The sequence below is a fragment of the Cydia splendana genome, chromosome Z (assembly GCF_910591565.1).
Source record: "Cydia splendana chromosome Z, ilCydSple1.2, whole genome shotgun sequence".
Classification (NCBI taxonomy): domain Eukaryota; kingdom Metazoa; phylum Arthropoda; class Insecta; order Lepidoptera; family Tortricidae; genus Cydia; species Cydia splendana.
The window spans coordinates 42461773-42484755 of record NC_085987.1 but is presented as its reverse complement, the minus strand read 5'-3'; the positions used below and the strand labels follow the sequence as shown (position 1 = coordinate 42484755).

The 22983-nt window shown below is 35.3% G+C and overlaps 1 protein-coding gene across 1 annotated transcript in view; it reads right to left on the bottom strand.

The window, feature by feature from the left end:
• Window positions 1-11082: 11082 nt before the first annotated feature.
• LOC134804143 (JNK-interacting protein 3) overlaps window positions 11083-22983 on the bottom strand; it is a 46444-nt gene continuing 34543 nt past the window's right edge. Inside the window, exons 24-25 of the mRNA XM_063777087.1 lie at window positions 22627-22851; window positions 11083-17238 (exon numbers count right to left, since the gene is read on the bottom strand). Of these exons, the coding sequence (XP_063633157.1) occupies window positions 17117-17238; window positions 22627-22851 (347 nt within the window). The 3' untranslated portion in view covers window positions 11083-17116. The remainder of the gene's footprint in view (window positions 17239-22626; window positions 22852-22983) is intronic.

Below are 22983 nucleotides of genomic sequence, written 5' to 3'. Positions count from 1 at the left end.
GTGGAGCGCGTGTCGGCGGTGCGACGTGCGCACCGCATGGCTAGGGTTACCACCAACAGAAATAGTCTAATAATTAAACAGGCACCTAACAGCCTTAATTAAGGATCAGTAGTCAAGATTGCTAGCATAGTTTAATCTAACACGGCGTTAAGCGTGTCATGAGCCTTCCAAAATAAAATTCTTTATTATCTACGATAAGCGGGTGGTAACCCTGCCTGTGGCGGCAGGCAGGGCCGCGCCAAACAGACAGCATGCCTTTAGTTTGAGCGTGCATTATTAGAAATGTTAAAGTAACTGGCAATAAAGTAACCGTAGAACAACGATGACACAACCCTTATAAAAATAATACAAAATGCGCACTGCTCTGTCAACTGCATGACTAGTGTTTTTGCACTTGAAAGGACGGCTACACACAGTGCCTAACGGTACAGAGGCGCAAGTTTATTTTCAATTGACTGAACACCGCGTTTCACAGCTTTTCCAAGGGTTGTGTACTCGGTGACGTAGAATAAGCTAGAGATAACTAGGCTATGAGGCGAGCGCGGCTCGCGAAGAGGGTATTCGAAAAGCAATAATAATGTAGGCACTAAAATGTCGCGCACCGCAGTCGAAATGACGCAGTCTTGATAATCCCGTAGTCCGTAGAGTAGCTCACCCGCGCGTCGACCTCACAGGATGAAAAGAACACACATCTCCCGATTTCCTTAAATACGCACCATGACCAACCACAAAACTAGCCTAAATTAAAAATTATGTTATAAATTAACAAGTTACAATGTTTTGAGTCTCAAGTCTTAAATGATATGATACATGATAAATTGATAATTCAGTGTTGGTGACGAAAGTAAGTAATTGGTTCACGTAATTGAGTAAGAACCCAAAAAAAATGTGGTAAAATACAGTTACCATTTTTTTTACATGATAATTTTGGTAAATTTACCTTAAGGGTCAAACAGATCACTGTGTTATGGTGTTATGTCTTTCCTGTAGACATACACAAGAGTTAAGGCCTATAAAGGTTAATTTTCTTATTTAACCCTTATCCACGTGAAAAGGTCCTCCTTTTATTTAGAGAACTATGATGTACCTAAGTAATGATTTTATCATACTTCTTTAAATAAAAGGAGGACCTTTTCACGTGGATAAGGGTTAAATAAGAAAATTAACCTTTATAGCCCTTAACTCTCGTGTATGTCTACAGGAAAGACATAACACAGTGATCTGTTTGACCCTCAAATGAAAATGGAGTCTGTTATCGGGATGAAAATGTGTGTTGTGAAGTCATAGGCCATTGAGGGGAAAGTTACCAGCACCATAGTGTATAGGAATGTAGGGACGTAGACATGGGTACTTTCGGGGGCCTGGCCGTCCTGTGAGGTCGATGACCCTTCTATACTATCAACTGTGGTAAGTTTACCCTCCATTATCAACTGTTCTGGAGTCTTGACGCAGTTTGATTTAGTAAGACCAATTATTCTTTCACTAGGTCTACAGAATAAAATGCCCCACGAGATCAAGTTCCGTAAAATGGTCCTACTTTGCTCCTTGGTGGGTACCTAAATAATTAAATATGCTCCAATTAAAAAAATAGGTTAACGTCTAATATACCCATACATAATATTTTTATATTATTATTTATATACTCAGATAAACGAAATTGTATATATTTTTTGAATTGCTACTTTAGTCATAAAATTAATCTCTCTGTTCTTGGCGGGGCCTATTAATTTGGCGCACAATCGGATATCTTTGCACCCCTGAGTGAACTATAGGAAGGAGCAAAAATACCCCCAACAATGAGTATCTTTTGCTCCTTATTCAGAGCTTCGTTTTATATAAAACAACATTTCATAAAGTTGATTTACCGATAAAATATGTCACATAAGATGTTCTTCTTCACATTCAATTTGTCTGAATATTTAAATAATGAACAGTTTAAAAAATATTCAAAATTTCCTTAAAGCGGATCCAATTGTGGAGCAAAGTAGGACCATTTTACGGTTTTAAAGATCTTGTTTCCAGAGAGTACACAAAATAATAACATATTTTTACGACATTATATAATTCACTTGTTATATAAATACATTTATGGGTCTTTGCGTTATAGGAAATAACAGCCCACATTATTAGGTACCTAATTAACAATAAGTACGCGAAAATGTATAACAAAGCGCTCCATGGTTTACTTTTAACTGAAGTAAATCATGAAATTATTCTTCAACCGAAATAAAAGAATGGGGTTACATTAGCGACACTCTGGGGTAACATTATCTGTACAAGTTAACATTAAGCAGTAAGTTTTAGGGAAAATTTACCACAGTTGATCCTAAGTAGTTAGTGCCTCACAAGTCAATTCGTCGTTGGTGGATTTAATTTAAGCCTGTCAATTACCGTCTTTTTAAAAGATGTCGTTCCTGTTTCAATTAAAAATCTTATTAACTAATTTAGTTCAGTTGAAGTGTTCTGAATGGTTGTTGTTATTTTGGGGAAGGCAACAAAAAGGGGTATGATGTTTTAATTATATTCTGACTTCTTGATTTTGAAGTATCTAAATGAGTGGGATCACGTGAACATTGGTTCGTAAGGTATGAATAACTTCGAAATAAAATGCACGAACTTTGTCACAAATATTATGAGTGTAGGCCTGTAACTATTAAGCCAGCAATTATTGGTATTATTTTACTGTAAAAACCAATAATTTAGAGTAATTGTCAGTCTATATTTATGTTGCTGGTTGCCATTCCCCTTTAAACCATCGCAAACTGTTTGGACCGTCGGAGAGCTCTGCGTATTGGAGATCAAAGCACGCCCTGCGTCTCACTCTAGCGCAGAGATCGGTCTCTCTGAGGCTTCCGTTGCATGGACTAACACAAAGCCTAGGGAGGCACTGGACTCGATCCTAGACGTATATTCCCATTCCTACTAGTAGTTGTAGTGCCACATTTTAAATCTAGTATTTAATATTTCCCCTAGTAATCACTATTGAGTATCATTTGGTTTACCTTTTTTGATAGTTTTAACTGACGATGGTCGCGCGTAAAAGCAATATAATGTAAATGAATAAGCAATACTATTGTAGGTTATAATATGTAGTACGTATTTATTGTTTAATCGAGAAATTTTGTAGATTTTTAGATATTTTTGGTGCTTTGGAGTACTATATTGAAAATTGAATCGAATCTGACATCGAATATTGAGTAAATTATAAAGTAATTGTTTTTATTATTGACTAGGTGGTAGGTTTATATCTGTTCGAAGTTCGTTTCTCTTTCTCCTTCTGAGTAGAACTATCTGCGAGTACTCCTTCGCATCTCCCTCGATCTCATATAAACTCTCGTTGTCCTGTCCCAATCGTCTTCTGTGCTTAGAAATCGCAAGATGCTTTTAAATAAAAGTCTAAAGCAAAGTATTTTATTCAAATATTTATACTAACGTTATTGTAATTGTAGCGAATACGAATAAGTAACGTAACTAACGAAACCAACTTATATACAAAAATATATACAATTAATTGTAAATATTTCCCTGTGTACCAAAATTTTCCTTCTTTACAATTTTTGTAGGTGTAGTATTAAATACCTTTTATAGTAGGTAAAAGAACAGTTATATATAGATTATAACTTAGTGAGTCACGTCTAGTCTCGTTAGTATACACGGAGACTGCTTTGCTGCGGTAAATATCGTAAATGGCAGATACACTGCAAAGCGGTCGAGCCACTCATAATGTAAGTGACATTCAAGAAAGAATCATTGAGGTTGCCAGTAAAAATGATTACATGAAGTGCTTAAAATGTATTAAAGGTCACTGTATTTTAAAATAACTGTCATTTTTATAAAAATGAAATTAACATAGGTACCTACTGATCAAAAATTTGTCAGTATGAATTTCTCAACGAAGTATGAATTCTACAACGAAGAACAGGTGAAAAACAATGTTACTTAAATTAACGGGATAATTTGATTGCTTGTTTGAATATTATGAATCTAAAGGACTTACTTATATCAAGCAATACATAAGTAAGCCCATAACATCAATGTTTTCTGTATGTGCTACAACGAATAAATTATTACATATAAATTATATTCTAATACCTATAGTACATACTACCCGTCAATCTAAGTAACGTATAAATACAACAAAAAAAAGAAAAAAAGATGATAGATAAGATTGCAAATACAGTGATAAATAAAAAAATGTCCAAACTAGCAATACACAATTAACTTAAGCAATAAATACATTAGATTTAATGTGACTACTAGGCCATTACTAGCATATAGCAATATATTATAAGACTAATATTCTACAAGAGCAATACCGAAGCAATATGCAAATGTAATTAAAATAAGACAAAAGTCTTAATTTACCAAATGTTGCTGATAAGTAGACTGTAAACAAGTGATAAATATAAATAAAATGTGAAAATAATCTTTTAATTGGAATCATGAATTAAGTATTTATACATTGGTTTGATAATGAATATTCAATTTACATGTCATTTTGAAATCATGAATTAAAGCTAATAATTAGTTTGTTTGCATTGAATGTCGTAAACTTTTTAAATTGTTTATTAGTTTTAGCTTAGTAATAAAGTATATGCAAGCTTTGACCGGGATCCAATACCTTACTTATGTATATGCACTAACTAAGCTACATCTGTGCAAAATATAAGGACGTAGGCTGTAGACGAAAAGCCGTTTAAATTAATTAATTAGTTGAAAATTATAATAATATTATTTGATGAGACATTCATCGAATTGTTGAGGAGTTTATTTATTACAGTCGGTAGAACCTCATACATTTTTTGATACGAGTAGTTCAACGTGTCCTGGTCGAGGCACGCATATACAGACACATTCCAATATTTCCCCCAATGAGCCTATTATGGTCTAACTGTACGATAACTTCGAAAAACCAAATATTATGTAATAATTCACCGATTGTGATGTGAGATGTTAAAAGCAATATTTACAAAGTGTTCGTCAGTGAATTTGGGTATGATATATTCAGAGGCTTGTAAATGCACATTAATATGGAAAAAACAAAACTGTTTCATCCTAATTATATCTGATTGATATATTATGTAGGTACAAGTATGGCATTAAAAAAAAAGTATAAAAATGTTGATATAATATTTCCGATCCATTGACTGTAGATATTGGCTTTATTTTTCAAGCCTCTGATGAGATAAAGAAGAGTTAGTATTACTAAAAGCAATAAAAACAAGCAATATAATATCGAAGTTTTACAACGAATCTTTTACTTATAGTTATTTTGCGTGTACAACGAAATAAAATGTTTACGTGTAGCACTATAAGATGGAAACAAAATGATCCCCGCAGGTAATCATAATAGACCTACATATAATAGAATGCTCATCGGAAAGTATGCCTTACATAATTTGTGAAGATTACTAAAATATGGAAATGTAATGTTATTACATATGTCCGGATTTTCTTTATATTTTGGGTTATGGAGAAACTTTAAAAAATTTTAGAAGTTCCGACATCGCAAACTAAACGGGACGTTTGGTAGTACTTATTTAGATACCTACTACCTAAATAGTAGAGACTTACACGAGACTTTCTGTAGACAGTGCAATTGCAACTCGGGGATCATTTTGTAGAACTAGCGAGACTAATCCTATAGAGTGGTCCACGACAATATGGCATACAACATAAAATTGTAAGTAGTTTTAGAAATATTATAGGCACAGTTGTCGTGGGCGTCTCTAATTTTGGAAAGATTTTTATGGTTAAAATGAATTTTGATCACAAGGGATCTACGATGTTTTAAATAAGGATCACATGTCGCAGGTGTTTTTTGTGACGTGCATTTTTGTGCTGTGTATATTAATTAAGTTTATGAAGGGCTTGATTGTTATTATGTCTAAGTTTTATTTGTAAATATCTCATTCTACAGAGTGACAAACGAATTATTATGATTTATAATTAATTATTAAGGGTGAAGGAAATTAACTATTACCTACATTATTATTATTTTAATAAAGAGATATTCAAATTTACGTAGGTAGGTACAGAAGTACCTTATAAACAAAAAAATTGTTACTTATTCACGTGCATACATTAATGTATTTATGTATCAGATGCACCTATACGTTAAATGTGCAATATTAATTTAGTATTATTTGTATTTAATTTAAGTTTGAATCTTATATCGGTGCTTAATATTCATTTTCTAAACATGCAGCACTGTGATCATGTAAAGTATTACGGTATAATTATTTTCTACAATCGCTTTTGAGAACCAGGATAATCTAGCCTGTAGACGGTCTAGTCATTTAGATTTAACAACTATTATACCATTAGATGTAGAGTGAGGTGACGGAGTAATGTGATGCAATCGTAGCGGTCGAGTAGGAAACATTAGGATGCGAAAGGTATAGTATAATATACAGAAAATTACTAAATTTGCCTTATTTTTTGTGCGAGTGACCAAGTTAAAAAGTATAAGTATTCCCTTTTTCAAGCAATTTCATCGGATGGACACAAAGCAAATCCAAGCTCAGTCCTTTTATTATGTAAAGGAATTGAGATGAATTGATCTAGATTTTAAATGTATGGAAAAAATATTGGACATATAAGTCTTCACTTTACTCTACCTTCGCACATATTATATATTATGTGTTTAGGGTTGAACATGGTTCACTCGTACAAAAAGTTTGAAAAACCCTTAGCGTCCACAGCTAAGATGCCGTGCAATCGCTATATTTAAGAAGATGTCGACCAAATTCTCTAATGAGTGTCTTTGGTAGCCTGACCCTGACCAACGGACGTACTTCTAAGGCCTTTGCGCAATGCCGTATATTGTTCGATGTTCGTCGTCTTTACTATTAAGTTAGTCGATTAGCCGGTCGTGTTAATTCAGTCTTAAAATGGGTCTTCTTTAATTATTAATAATCTATACACCTTATATAAAACAAAGTCCCCCGCCGCGTGTCTGTAGGTACGTATGTTCGCTATAAACTAAAAAACTACTCAATGGATTATCATGCGGTTTTCACCTTTTAAAACCTAGTGATTCTTGAGGAAGGTTTAGGTGTATACTTAATTTGTTAAGGTTTTGTGTAACCCGTGCGAAGCCGGGGTGGGTCGCTACTGTCGCTAGTTTCCTAATAAACTAAACTAAGTAAAGTTCGTTATATTCCAAAATGTTGTTACCATACTAATTTAAAACATAATTTTGTGTCAGAAGTATGTACTTACCTATACGTTTACCTGTGTTTTTATTTGTTCACAAATATACAACAGTTGCACTAAGACATTATGTAGCATCGCGCAAAGGCTTTTAGGAGTCATACCCATGTACATTAATGTAAATATAAGTTTATTTTCAGCCCCAATTCTGTCGTACCTTTCCATAATAACCATTAATCGTAGAACGTCAATTTTTAATTCATCTATTCCTTCCTAATAAGCAATTATTATAGTACCAAAAGTACCTACAGAGTTAGTATATCATTGCATGGAATATATATTATTATAAAATATTATAGCAAATAAAAACGTATGTAAAGTAAGCATATTGAAATATTTAATTATTCTTACTGTTGCATTTGATCTGTCGAATTTAAATTATGTTCCTAACAATTTATTTTACCAGCATTTTTAAATAAAAAAAATAGAAGTAGCAGTATGCAAGTTTCGATAGAATAGTCCGGATATCCTCTAATAATCCATTCAATTAATTAATAATATAATAATAACGCCACAAAAAAAATACTTTTTAATTACTAAATATTTGAATTTTATTTTAAGTAGAACCTGAAATAATGAACAATTTAATATTATTAAATTCTTATCAATAAAGTCTGCTTTCTTCATTCGATTCTCATAATTCAACTTATTAACCACAAAGTAGCCAAGGTTCTACTCGTTACAAAAATACAATAAATTAAACACACTTGAGAAACACCAATATACTCGTACTTACATAAGTTTTTTTGAGACTCTTACGATAAATATCTAATATTAATCAACAATTTAATTAAAGTAACCTTTATTATTTTTAAATACAAAAACATTAAAATATACAATAAATAGATTTCTATTGGATTCGCCAAAAAGTCTACTGATACGTCAGTGAATCCAATATGTAGTAAGTATAGTCGTTCGATTCGTAACTGGCCCCGAACGGCAAATCCTTTGTCTATTGTTAAGTAAAACGGTGCGAGCTGCTACGTGCATCGGTCACTTTAACCGGTTATTGAATTACAACTACTATGGAAATTGCAATAAGATTCAAAATGAACAAATGGATAAATAATTTGCCACTTCTTGTGTGGTCCCTCTACCACAGAATAAGTAATTAATTACTGAGTGCCGGCGAGTCGAGCGCTACAGAACCAGTCTAAAATGTGTCATCGAGATGCGTAACAAAGGCGCGTTACCGGAGAGCGCACCTACATACACTGTTTTTATTGAGCGTTGGACTAGCCCGCGTTCAAGTGCCAATTAGAATTTATACGATCCTTTTTTTGCAGATAATGGCACGTGCGGTTTTACTTAACAATAGACAAAGGATTAGCCGTTCTGGGCCAGTTACGAATCGAACGACTATATATTACCGTACCGTGCAACGGCCTTTATTTATGTGTAGTTAATCGTTACAATCTGCATTAACCAGACAATTTCCGCGCCACCCTTCATCAATATTCGTTTACGTCAAGGTAATAATGGCCTAAGTGATAATTGATGTGTACGACATATGTACGTTTTGCAACACAGGCAATCAACTGAATAAAAACCTGGTGAGGAAACCTGTTTGCAGTCATGCAGAATACGAAACTGTTTTAATGGCAGCATGCTTTTGTTATTGCCAGCAAAACGAATCCTAGTTTTGATCAAACAATTTAAATTGGGCAACCCGCGTTGGTCTAAGTCTAACATTGACACAAAACACTTTTTCCACCAGTTTAGCCCGAGCCTTTCGTTGAAGCTCTATTTTTCATTTAGGTACGAGTAAATACCGTTCGGACTCGCGCCTCCATCCGAAAACCTTTGTGGCCAGTAACAAATTGCTGCTGAAACGTCAAAATAAAAGAACGCCTCGGAAACGAATTGTTGCAGCTCTCAGAGCAATCGTCGACATTGAATACGCATACGAATCCAACAAACAATAACCATTTAACGATACAGCAGATTATTGGACACGTTACTGTCTACAGAGTTTTATCAGTTTTATCACCTTTGCTGCCATGAGCATCACCGTTGGGATCACGTAACCTTCTCTGTGTGGGCATGAGCATCACCGTAGGATCAAAAGCTCGATTACTTAATAGTAATATTCCGATGCTGTGAGCATCACCGGTGGGATCACTAAATTTGTATGGGGCGTGGGAGCAACACTTTATACTGAAGTACGGTGGGCAGCCAACGTAATTGCCTACTAAGCGAGGCGAAGGCTAGTTTTAACCTTTTGGACGCCAATGACCGATATATCCGCACCGCAGGTTCAACGCCAAAGACTGATTAATCGGTCACAGACCACAGAGCAACATAAGACCTACGTGCATATGCATAAAGTTCAATTTCAGTTTTGACACTTCGTTGACGTGGCGTCCGCGTGACAGCTTTTGTGTTTGACACGGCGTCGAAAAGGTTAATAAGGAAATGTCTGCGAGCGGTTATATAGTACCTACCTATAATAACTACCTGTGGGTAAAAAATTATAAGATGACCCTAAGCGTTTATGTAGTTACAGAACATTGTTACTGTGTACACTTAATATAACATGTAAGTCAACAGCATCACTTTCATGGGTAGGTATATTTTGACGAATTGGAATTCCGGATAATTATTTCGTGATTTCTACCAGATAACATGTACGCAAATGTGTTAAAGTTTTTCGGAATAGTGTTCCAGTAATGACCCGGACATTAAATTTACGTCATAATTTTAACATGTCACATTAGACATTACATCTCCACTTTTATTTATAATAAATACCTAACCTATACCTACAATATAATATTTTGCAAAAAATGTTGCCTTTGGTGAAGTAGCCTCTTAACTACTGAAATACTCTGTACTATTTATTAAGATTGGCCATTAATTAAGTAAAGTATGATTTTAACACAACACCAAAAAAACAACATGTTTTTGTTAATTAATATTTTTATTATAGTTTCCTTTATTTGTGCTGTTTGTAAAAGTATGAATCAGAAATTAAAAACATGAGTCGTATGACTAGTAGTTCTTTGGTTATACGTAGTTCAAAAGTCTATTAATAGTAGAGACCTAGAGCACAAAGTTATGGCGTTAATATAGTTTTACAATTTTAGTGCGGTAAGTTGCGTTGATTGATTGTGAGCTACAAGTATTTTGTTGCATTCTGCATTTTGATTTTAGAGTTAGAATTGTTTCAATACTCATAAAAATAAAATTGTATTGTATAATCGGTGTTTTATTCAATAACCCTAGAATGCTATCTGTGCCGATGCTTTTTTGTCAGATTTGGGTAAAATTTGACTAGTTTGAACGGCTTTTCAGTCTAGGTAGAATAAATAAGAAAATATAAAACAAAAAAATACCGTACGTTTTCGTAACTCTGAACTCAGTGAAATGTTTTTAAGGACATACGGTCAAATTGTACAGAATAGGGATCTATCCATCAAATATTATCGAAATCTGATTTTAAAAAATCGACAATATAAAAGTCGGCCCATTTAAAACATAGGTTGGTATATTCATGTATTTATAATTTTATACAAATATATAGTGCCGAATTTTGGATAGATGAATGAACTAGATATCACTGCAGGCCGCCCTACACTTTAATTTATCAAGCATTGCTTTTGAGACGCTTATTACTTCAGTATTTTTTTAATCGGCCTCGTAACTTGTAAAACAAAGCAAAAAATCACGTCATTTGCGATTGATTAAAATAAAATAATAAACTGAAATAAATAAAAAAATACAAAGCTCTCCGGGTTCCTAGCCAAGATGCCAATCGTTTACGCTCCGTAGCGAATGAAACACCAATGTCACACTAATATGGAAAAGTGATAGAGACAGATGAAGATGACCATATCGTTCTCAAAGTTGTAAAATTAAAGAATTCCGTTGTCAGCATTCCTTTATTTGATTGCATATTTATTACAAACAAGAAAAACGTTAAACACTAATTATAAATATGTAATGTATTTATCCATTTGTAAAATTATATTATAAGTTGAAGGGTTAAATAAATAAAAATAACCCTTTCAAGACACAGGTGCTTTTTATAAAAAAATAAATATATTTTGTAAAATAAAACTCAGATTTTTTAATTATCACTAAAAGAAATAAAATTAATTATATAATGAAGGAGTAGTATAAATAATTTAACAATATATAAAGCTTTCCACACAAGTTATTTGGCGGTGACTTAAACACAAACCGAGAAGTGAATAATCTATGAGACAGTTTATACTTGGTCATAAATAAAACAAACAAATTTATTATCAGAAATGTGTACACAGCTTTATATGGTAAGTAATTCATTATAAGACTAAGTACAAACAATAGTAAGTCAAAAATTTAAAATACATTGCGGTTATCTACAGAAGGCTTATGTACAAAAGGCTGTTATTGTATCAATACAGTTTCCAGACATCGTAAATTTTATATAATTTTTGGTGCAGCGGAGTGGTGTTAACGGAATTGGTATAGATAATTCCAACTGAAATGGTAAATTAAGGTTAATAATTAACGCTATTAATCATTAGGGTTGAAATTGTTTATACCAATTCTGTTAACACCACTCCGCTGCACCGAATAAAATGCTATAAAATGTACGATGTCTGACGGTTACAGCGCTCAGCACAAGTCTAACATTTGTCGCGAGCTCACGCCATTCTGGTTCCACGTTTTATTTCACAACTATTATAAATAACGCTCACTGGTCAAGTTGTTGTATTAACCCTTTACCAGGCTAAGGGATATATATTTCCCACATACGGCACTTCAAACAGGTGTTCTATTTTCGATCAGTAAGACTGACTCTTTTGAACTTTCGGCCTGGTAAAGGGTTAAATTCGAACTCAAAAACAAGACGGATTGTTTGTCTATTATAAGTATTATAACAGCAAAATATGGAACCAGAGGAAACGTTTTAAGGATAAAATGTGTAAATAATTTAATATTTTTTTAATGGCGATGCACACTGAAATCTTCAAAGTCCACTATTAACTGAGTAAGGGTAAAAAATAAGTGCACCAAATTTAGAGGTATTAAACGTTCGCACAAATAGTTTCAAATACACATTTTACCCGACGAACCTTCGACGAATCACACCGTCCAGTACATAAGGCAGCTTTCGCTGTATAAAGGTATCGACATTTGATAATCAGCAAAACAACGTAAGCCTAGCTAACATCACTAAGTTGTTTATTTTGACTAGCACTTACAACCGGAATTGGTTTTAAAGGAAATGTTTTAAGTTTTCTAAAGTGACACTCACTAGGTGGCACGTACGAGTAGACGTCATAACATATCCTGGGAACTAGATGGCAGCACTATTCACCTAGGTCTGACAACATGTCAATACGCTTATATTTCTCAAAAGCGTCATTGTCAATTAATAATAGCAGGACGTACTACATATTTAATTTTGATTTTTATATATCAATGCAAAATTTAATAAAACATAGCTACACAATTTAAAAATGACTCTTAATCGATTCACAGAAATATTCGTGAAATAGAAAACCATCACACATTTCGCAAAAAAACCAACTCCCTCTGTAACACTTAAAAAACTAACCATAAGACTACTATAAATAAATTATTCTAATATATTAACTTAACAAATTTGACGTGTTCAAATATACATCTGAAAATAAAATTACGAAATATACAGTGTTAAAGACATCGGTGGCGAAACACAACGGGTCATGATTAGATGATAGATCAAAGTAGTTGTTAAAAAAAGATAACAAATAACCTAGTCTTTTTCTTAATAATATTGTTGCACCATAAGAGAAAATATCATAAATTAATAATATTGAAGTTATTCTCAGTGTACAGGGTGGATTTCTCAAATGGGGCACTGAGAGCAGCTACCGATCCCGTATTGCTATGCGAAAATGATTTTAGATATTCCCTAAGTTTTTAATTAATAGCGATTGGCATTTATAGATTCTGGAAGAAAGTACAGTCAAACACAAAATTGTCATTTTTTGTAACAATTTTTTTTTATGTAAACGTTTCTAATTCTATCCATGATCAAAATCTTGTTAGGGACCAACCTAGGTTAATACACTAAACAAATCAGCAAGGGATCTGGTAGCATTCCTCATTGCCTCGTTTAAAAAATCCAGCCGGTATAATGTGGATTTTTTGCCACAGGTAACTAATTCAGAGCAAATTTATTATAAGCTTCGACAGAAGTACGTCATCATCATCCTATTAGAATATGCATGTCTATAAGTTGATTCAAGTTCTAATGCGTCGGTAAAATATTTGATGTATCCCAAACTAAATACAAAAAGTGTGGGCTAAGAAACTGATTAAAGTAGATAATTTGTTACAGGACAATACGAGAACTAGTCTTAGCGGTTAGAAGACAGACATACCTACCGAATAAACATCCAGTTTGGCAGGTTAATGAATATTAAATATTATGTTACACTGGGCAGACAGATTACCAACAAGAATATTATTCACGGTAAACGTATTTAAATATAATACTTTGTCACATTAGCAAGCTTAAGTATTTTATATAATGGAATACATATAATAATAAATTTGATAGATTGGACAAGATACTATAAAGCCGTCCGCAACAACGATAACATTCGTCCAATATTTAACCGCTTTTATAAGATTTTATCTATGCTCATTTGTCAAAAATATCGCTATCTTGGAGTTTAATAAATACTTTGTCTCTATAAGCGAATAGTCATAATAGAGTGAAATATCCTGTCTTAAAGTACCACAGAGTCTGCAAAAGAATGCATTTCGACATATAGGAAATGCCTCCATGAAAAATAGGGAGATATATTGACAGCACGAATATATCCTCTGTTAGAACTCATTGCTGTCTGGTCTCTATACATTAAATCAATTCATCTACGGGAACACAGAAAAGTCTATGTACTATTGCTTTTGGTTTGTATGACATATTAATATTTGGATCAATTTTCAGCGCCAGTATAATTTTAATTATATCGCTGAGAAATGCCCAAGATGACTATACAGCAAACTCGTATATGTCTACACTAACAAAAGAGTTCGCATAATCAAACTACACTCAGAGGTCCCAATTACTAGGACTAATATTTCATATACCTAGGAAAAACATCCTTTATAGTATTTTCCATCGTATTTTCACGGAAACGTACGAACGTGTCTTGCTATTTCAGTCAGTCTCGGCACAAAAAGTACCGATGTTGACTGAAGTAGCATGACAAATACGAACGTTTCCGAGGAAATGAGATGGAAAACAATTATGCACTACATCTGTAACCTCTTGTCTGTGTATGATAAGGACCCTGACCGAATTATAACTATTATAAGTCATATTTTTGCATTTTTTTCGAGAACGATTTTAACTGCTCTATTCAGCCACCACCACCATTTGACAATCGAGACAGATGACGGTGTATTGCGCAGTATATTTTGTAGTCACTGGATTGTCAAACGTAAATTATTGACAACAAGCCGTACAGCGCCATCTCGTGTAGCTGTCATTTATTTATTCTTTGCCTTTAGTGTGTATTGACTGAAGGTTTTTATGCATTTGATTTTGATCTGATAATAGTACCTCTGAGTCTAGTCGCGCCATACATTCCTCAAAATAAATAAAACTTAACAGCGATCTATCTACGAGTCGTAAGTATGTATAACACCGCCACATCACCTTTCATCACACGCAACGTAAAAACACCTAAAAATATTGTGATGCAGATGACATAAACACAGCCCGTATGGTTAGCATTCAGTCCTTACATAATAATGTATATACTTAGTTATTATTATAAAAAATCTCCAATATCTATGCTAATATCTATATAACACTACTAAAATGAATTATTTGGTGGTTATATCTTGTACATTATTCCTAGATGAGATTAGATTATGCTTAGTCGATAGCGAGTCCGTTCGAATGTAACGACTCTCACAAAAATATACCTCACGTCAACGTTACCGCGGTTAGTTTATACCATTAATTTATGTGAATAAGAAAAGTTATTGGAACTTACTAGTTTTGAATATATTTTGGAATGCACATAAAGCAGATAAGCTAAACGCGGCAGGATCAGCGGACAAGGTTTCCTGTTTACTATTTATATACGAATATTGCATTGATTAGTGCAACGCGTTTTGATGTGAGATACTTATTTATGAGAATGTTGCATAATCACGCTATGCGCCTTTAGATATTTATTACAATATATTATAACATTCGTAAAACAGTGAAGAAACTCACTGAATTTATTGTTTTGAGCGATGAACATGTACTAGTGACGTAGTAGTATCACGTATATTGTTAAATATCTAACCGCGCAAACGTACCCTGCGTTGCCAGCCAAAGAGTTGTATACCAGTACAAAAGTACCAATGTGCACGTCGCGAGTCGTATGAAATGTTTGCTTTGTGTGCGTCAGCTTAACCGTGTCAGTTTTTTCTGTACTGAGACTGACTAAAGTAGCATGGCAAATGCGAACGTTTCAAATACAATGAGATGTTCGCAACGTCAGCCCCTGGTACCGATATACAACACTTACAAAGTAAACGTGAACGCGTACATTGATATGAGCAATTACAAAATCGTAAATCGAAGCGCTAAGTAGATAGACAGCAAAATAATAAGCACATTGATACACTCGTATGAGTCCATGGCCGTGCACTGCTTCTATCCGAATATTCTAACGTGAAGGACGAGGGGCTTCAGCTGCAATGTCGACCTAAACAACCTCTATATACGGTTCATTATGGATCGGCATTGTTTAATGCGCTAAAGCCCTAACACACGTGAGTCGGCGGGTCTCATAAGGAAATATGCTTGGTATCACACTTAAAGGCAAATTTGAACTTTGAACTTTAACTTTTCAGGCACGAGTATATTGTTGCAACGTTTCTATACAGCACTTTCCCTATGAGACCGGCAAAATGTGAATAGGAAAAATGGATTTCGATGGACCAACAATCTAAATTCAAATAAATTCCTAATTTAGATGTATGCGACCAAATGTTTAATTAATTTAGATAATACTGAACCTTTCCCTAAAAATCCACCTTCGGTATAATCAACGTTGAGCTCGTTCTTTCTAACGGCGAATGCATATAGTTAGCAAAAGCCATATAAAAGAACTACTCCTTGTAAGACCAGTGTATATGTTCCAAATAAAATTGGTAGAGATCTTACATCCCATCAGTACTTTACTAAGAAACAAAACGAATTCTAGTCAAACTATGTTCTTCGTGCCATTAAATGGGATTTTATACTACTTTAAATAACTCGTATTTCAGACTTGTCTAAGTAAAACCAAAGTGGAAATCAACCTCATATGTAAATAACTATTCCACCTTTTTAAAGTAGTGACAAATTTCTACCTACACGAACTCTTAAAATCGGTATCACTTACTAAGCAGTTGGACGAATGAACTAACGATGATGTAAAATAGATCCTCATTAAAAATTGTTAAATGGACCATATACACTCGGCTTAAGCGTTCACAGCTGACGTTTTTCGACAGTCAGTACACTAGCTTCAACACGAAATCTAAGTTCGTGACGCAGTCCTTGTTACGAACATTGCGTAATTTCTTACTCAAACAAAATTTGGAGCTCAGTTTCATTTTGTAACAAGTGTACCTACTCTAATGCATACATTTTGAAATTGAAGTAAACGCATAAAACGTACCGGCAGGACTATTTTTTAAAACCTTTTTCATAAGTTTATTACAAATGCAACCTGCGTGTCGCTACGTCTCAATGCGATTTCACCTTTAATTACGTCAGGCTAAGATTCAAACTTGTACACACGTACAATCGAAAAGTCAGATGCGCGCAACAGTTGACAGTACCTATTCACATGATGAGCGTCGCCGGTTTAGCGGTGGTGCACACGTAGACGAAGTCATCGGACGCGAGCCGCCGGCGCGGCGTGCGTTAGGCGGTGGCCACCTGCCACACGATGAGGTGGCTCTTCGAGGCGCGCTCCGCCAGGGAGCTGTGGCCGCTCGAGGACCCGTCCTCGGCCACCACCACGCTGTCCTCCATTTCTGAGTCGGCTGGGGGGTTCGAAACGAGGTCAGTTATTTTGAGTTGGAGACATTCTCTTTCGTTTCAAGTGTTTCAACTATCGAGAAAATTGGCGACTTTCATCGTTGATTTGTTTGGAAATACGGAGTATGAGCTCATGATGACGTTAATTGGTCTGGACTGGTGTGATGATAAACTACCTTTGTTCAACGTTAAAATTGTTAAACGAAAATGTAAAAAAAATAGAACAAGTAAATAACGGAAGTTATTCAAACTAACCCTTTTTTGAAACATAATTGATTGATATCAGAATGAAACCAATCACGGCAGTTACTATGGGTCTGGTAAATTAACGGTTAAGAAACTCACTCGCCATATAGCAAACTTAGTACTTTCATACAACATTCACATACATATTAGTAGCTAACTACGGTTTTATTACCGTTTCCACAGTATCATGTTGCGAAAACGAACGTATAAAAATATTAGACACAATAAAAATTACTACATTATGAATGTTAGCAGTATGGACAGCACGTTAGTGGGTTTAGCAATATACACGTTAAGTTTACAAATATTACTAATGTGTCGAAGTATATCAAAATTACGTAAGTCTTCAAAATATGGTAGGTACCTACACTGAATAATCAAATACCTAGCAATTATATTTTATGTATAGTGTAAGAGGAAACTTAGTGCAGCAAAAGTGAATCAATGTGCATATTTTGGGGATATCCCTTTTATTGATATGACCAACATTTATAGATATACATATAATTGCTTGCTTGATTTCAGCCGACACGGTTAGTTCTTTGTGTAGCACTGGACTGCTAGCATGAGTTGCCTTCGCGCGCGCGACTCCGTACATCTAGTGCGACTTCAAGTATAGACTCGCGCGCGAGAACGCAACTCATGCTAGACCGCCTGTTAATAGCATCAAAAACGGGGGTAATTTTGAAGGTGCCATAGAGAAGATGTATAAATGTGCGATTATTACAAAATGTTATATTTAATAGAATGGGGAAAGACAGCGTTTTTAATAAGATTAAAAAGAAGAGTTTGGACAGGTAGCTGATCTGTACTTGAGTGGTATCATAATGTTAAATACCGGGATCGGTAGCACGCGTTGGAACAGAGGGCCTACCGTGAAACATGTTTGACGTGTTGCCTCTCTGTCGCACTTGTAAATTCGTACGTTAGTGTGACAGGGAGGCAACACGCCGAACGTGGTTCGCGGTAGACCCTCAGTACCTACATTTAGGGCCAGTTGCACCAACCACATTTGACAGACTGATCAACGTCAGCCGGCGCGCCCCGGCGCTTCACTATGAAACTTTCCATACATAAAAATGTAGCAAACTCTTTAACGATACGAACAGTTTGGTGCAACCGACCCTTATAGATAGTTTCATAGTAAAGTAATGTACATTTTTAACGTTAATTAAATGGGAAAATCGTTATATTGTATATCGTTGTAGTTTTAGCAATCATTGTAGTTGTTTTTAGTATCGGTTTTTATTAGATCATTTTAGGAAGTATCGCAAGGTGGTTGTGATTTCTGTAGTGTAGTTTTATGAATATTATTACAATAGAATTATATAGAAGAATGAAAGAGTCGGTCACTGAAAAACAAACAATTTTCTTTAAGACAGTTATGAATATTATGATGACAAAGGCGACTGTAAGTTTCAATAGCAGTGCTAAAGTTTAGCTGGGTGTAAAAAAAGAGACGGGCAGATTGTCATTTTGTGTCGGTAATTTTTATCGTCGGTATTCTGGGCGGAATAAGCCCGACGTCCCAATTCGGGACAATAAATGTATGTAATTTTCCGTTGAGCTAAGAATATTCCATACTTTTTCGTAACTCAGGGGAAGGTTTTTTAGGACTTACGTTGATATTGAGCTTATATTGTACCGAATAGCGAATTTTCACGAAATGTGACGAAATAAAAGCGACAACATAATAAAAATCAGCCCAGATAGTCTAAAGTAAGATTATCATATATATCACGGGTTATAAAAAGACGCGTGCGGTTAAATGAAAATTTCTCTCTAAGAATGTGATAATTATAATTGAGAATAAACAAATCCGTAATAAATGTGCTATTTTTGTACATGCTGTTGAGTTGCTTACCAACGATTCGTGAGTTAGGGTGGTATTCCACCTGTCCAATTTCTTTGTCCAATGTGTATTTGCATCTCACATTTAGCTTGATGAGAGAGTGAGACGCAATGCACATTGGACAAAGAAATTGGACAAGTAGAATACCACCCTTAGTGAATATTCCATGATGGGCAAAGAAATATTAAGGGCCACTTGCACCATTCACTAACCCGGGGTTAACCGGTTAAACCTGGAGTTACCATGGTTACCAGTACAATTTGACACTGGGTTGACGGTTAAACCGCTTAACGCCGGGTTAGTGGGATGGTGCAAGTGGGCCTAAGACAAGTAAAATAGTAAAAATTATACAGCCCTAAATTTGACAATTGAAATTACGACCGTCGACCTATCTACCGTAGGTATGCGGCAGAAGAGTGTCATCACTTCAACTCTCAAATTTATGTCTACAGAATTTCGCACTACTTTACGCGTCTCAGTATTTCTTTAGCTATGATGTTAAGTTAATGTTAACTAAGTATGGTATGGTTAGTGATGTTAGCGTAACCCAAGCGTCTACATGCGTACCGAGATAAAATTAACATACCGGCTGGGAAAAATAAAATTATAATCACTTAAATCCTATCAGGTACTCAAGGATCAAGTATCTGCCAAACAATGAGGTGGGAGGCAGTGTCTCTGACGTCATCGGCATGCTCCTCTAATAGGGGAAAAAATAAAAAAGGGAAATTAAAAGCCTATTTCTTTACCTGATAGCCTAAGTGACCACGGGTTGTTTTGATACGCTTTTGTTTTGTACTTTAATTTAATTGACTAATTTTACTGTGCTGTGATAGAAATTTATAGTAAAGTAAGGACACTAAGCACGAATAATATCTACCCGCCATTTCCTATCACTACTCATGCGCGTAATTATATTGCCGTCCCGCCGATGATTCCGGCGGTCTATGCCACTGTGTGAGCAGATGTCCCGCTATATTTATGAATATGATTAAGCGCGTGCGATAGAGAGAGAAAATGACAGGACAATGTATGTAATTATTAGTGCTCGGCGTCCTTACTTTAAACATTAGGCAAGTTTCGTGTGTGACTACGTCATGACACATATTAAAAAACATACACATACATGTTAACAGCTAAAACTAGTGATCCAAAGGACTCGAGCCTTTGGAACTCTTTTTTTAGGGCTCGCCCCCGCATTAGCTCTTTAGCCCCCGAGCCTAGTTCTATTTAAGATCCTATACTCTTGGGGCTAAAAACCTTATTGGGGCTTAAAAATAGAACTAGGCTCGGGGGCTAAAGAGCTAAATAGGCTTTTAGCCTTTTAGGCGTCAAGAGATGAGGCGAGCCCTAAAAAAAGAGCTCCAAAGGCTCGAGTCTTTTGGATCACTAGCTAAAACCTAGCCAGTAGCACAGCCGGCGTATGTTTAGCACGCTTATCGGCGTGACAATGGCAGGATAAAGTGTGATCTTTCTTGTTATCACGTCGATAAATGCAGCCGTCATATGCCCACAGAGTCGCGTAAGATGTATTCGGTCACTTTGGCTTTCAGGTATGAAGCTAATGGTTTCTCCACTATGGCATTAGTAAAATTGTTACTTCGATTCTGACAATGGATGAGGCTTAATTTCAATGGTGATTAATGGTAAAAACGAATTTCTTTTACAGTATTATCTATTGGAATACTGTTTTTTATTTAATTTAATATTGCAATAATTAATCAAATATTTTACTTGTAATCATCCTAAAAACATATTTAAAATATACACGTAGTAGAAAAACTAAGTGAGATCCAAAGATAATATGATTCGTACTTGTAAAAAGTCATATTATCATGGTATTGACTTCAAATCAAACAATAGGCACATAACAATGAATTAATAAGCCAGTAAATCGAGTCTATGTCGAAGCGTATGTCGGACCCACTGCTAGAAAAGGAGAGGATTTATTTCGCCTCGACGCAACGCGAGATATTATATATCATCGTATATAAATCACACGTGTGGAAAGGTGCGACAGAAGAAGCTATTTTTTTATCACATTTGGCCTTATTATACTAAAACGCGCATGGATTTCTATTGTATTTTATTTATATGAGCCTACAGTGTCCCACTGCTGGGCAGAGGCCTCCCTCCTCCCTTTCCACGTATTCCGGTCTTGACCAGTCTCCCACCAGTTCCTGTTAAAGGCGTCGAGGTCATCTCGCCAACGCCGTCGAGGTTTGCCGCGACCTCGGATTCGATTGTGTGGGGACCAATTAGTCGTTGATTTAGGCCATTTATTGTATAATTTTTTTATTAAATAAAAGCTTCATACGAAATAAATTAAGTTCATACGAGGGGGCATTCGCTGTGAGCCGGCGTCTTGTTTTACCGCATCTGGTGTAAATCGGCCTTTGGCATATCTAATGTCGGAATGTAAAAATATTATATTAGATAATAGTTATATTCGATATAGTGGATAATGGGAATAACTATTCTTGTAAAATTTGAAAGATTTTTTTAAACAATATCCCAAGTCATCCCACGCGACCAATCAAAACCCCACACGCACATGGATTAACATCATATTAGATCACATATAAGCTTAAATTAAATATGAAGACCATTTAACTACACATTATTATAGTGATGTGCAAAAACCACCACATCTCTCACAACTCTAGCAGTGGACAGTCCGTATGAATGAAAAGCAAAGCAACAAAACTACACACAACCGAAGCACAAGCTAACCACGTTAACCGCGTTGCAAACTGGACCTTAAACAAATACAACTAACGTGCATATTGCTTGTTTTGAAATTTATGTGATTGGAAATAATCAGAATTGAGAGTTGAGATTGTTCTACTAAAGTATCGTGATTAAAAGCGTCAACTATTTTAAGGAAATTTGGACTTTAAAGCTTTTCAGTAGCGATGCATCTTATAAGTTCAAAGTATAGGTTTCTTTTTGCTTGTGTCTAAAACAGAAGTGTAATGAAGTTTAGTAAGTTTTAAGTTCGGTTTATATTATATGGACACATCGCTACTGTATCGTAACTAGTCTAAATAAGAAACTTGCAAATAGAAATAAGGGTAATACACCTATAAAACTGTATAGTAGAAAGTATCGTCTACAAAATAAATTTAAATGTACGTTGTTCAACTTAGATAGTTCCAACTATCATTGGTTATTAAATTTACGTTTTTAGGCACAATGTACATATTGATTAGAGTTAAGTGTGAGTTCATGTTACTACTAAACGTAAGTAGCAAATGTATAAACTCGCACTTGTGTAATCCATCCAACCACTCACCTATTCTAAAATCGATGTAGCCCTCCCCGCCCGATATGACGAGCATGGGCGGTCCTCGGCGCGAGTCGGGCGAGCGCGTGGGGGACTCCGCCGCGCCGGGCACGGCCACGAAGAACGTGACGGCGTCGCGGTGCCCGTGGAACGAGAGCTGGGCGTGCGCCATGGAGCACCAGGGGATGGCGCCGGTGGGGGATGTGGAGCGGGCTCGTACTAGAGATGCGTGACCTGGAAGAAAATATGACATAATGTTTTGTCACATGTTAGACTTCAAACTTCGCAGAAAGCTATGATTTACATGTTCCCAACCGTCCGCGACGGTAGCACAGCACGGTCGCATTTTAATCGCCAGTCACCATG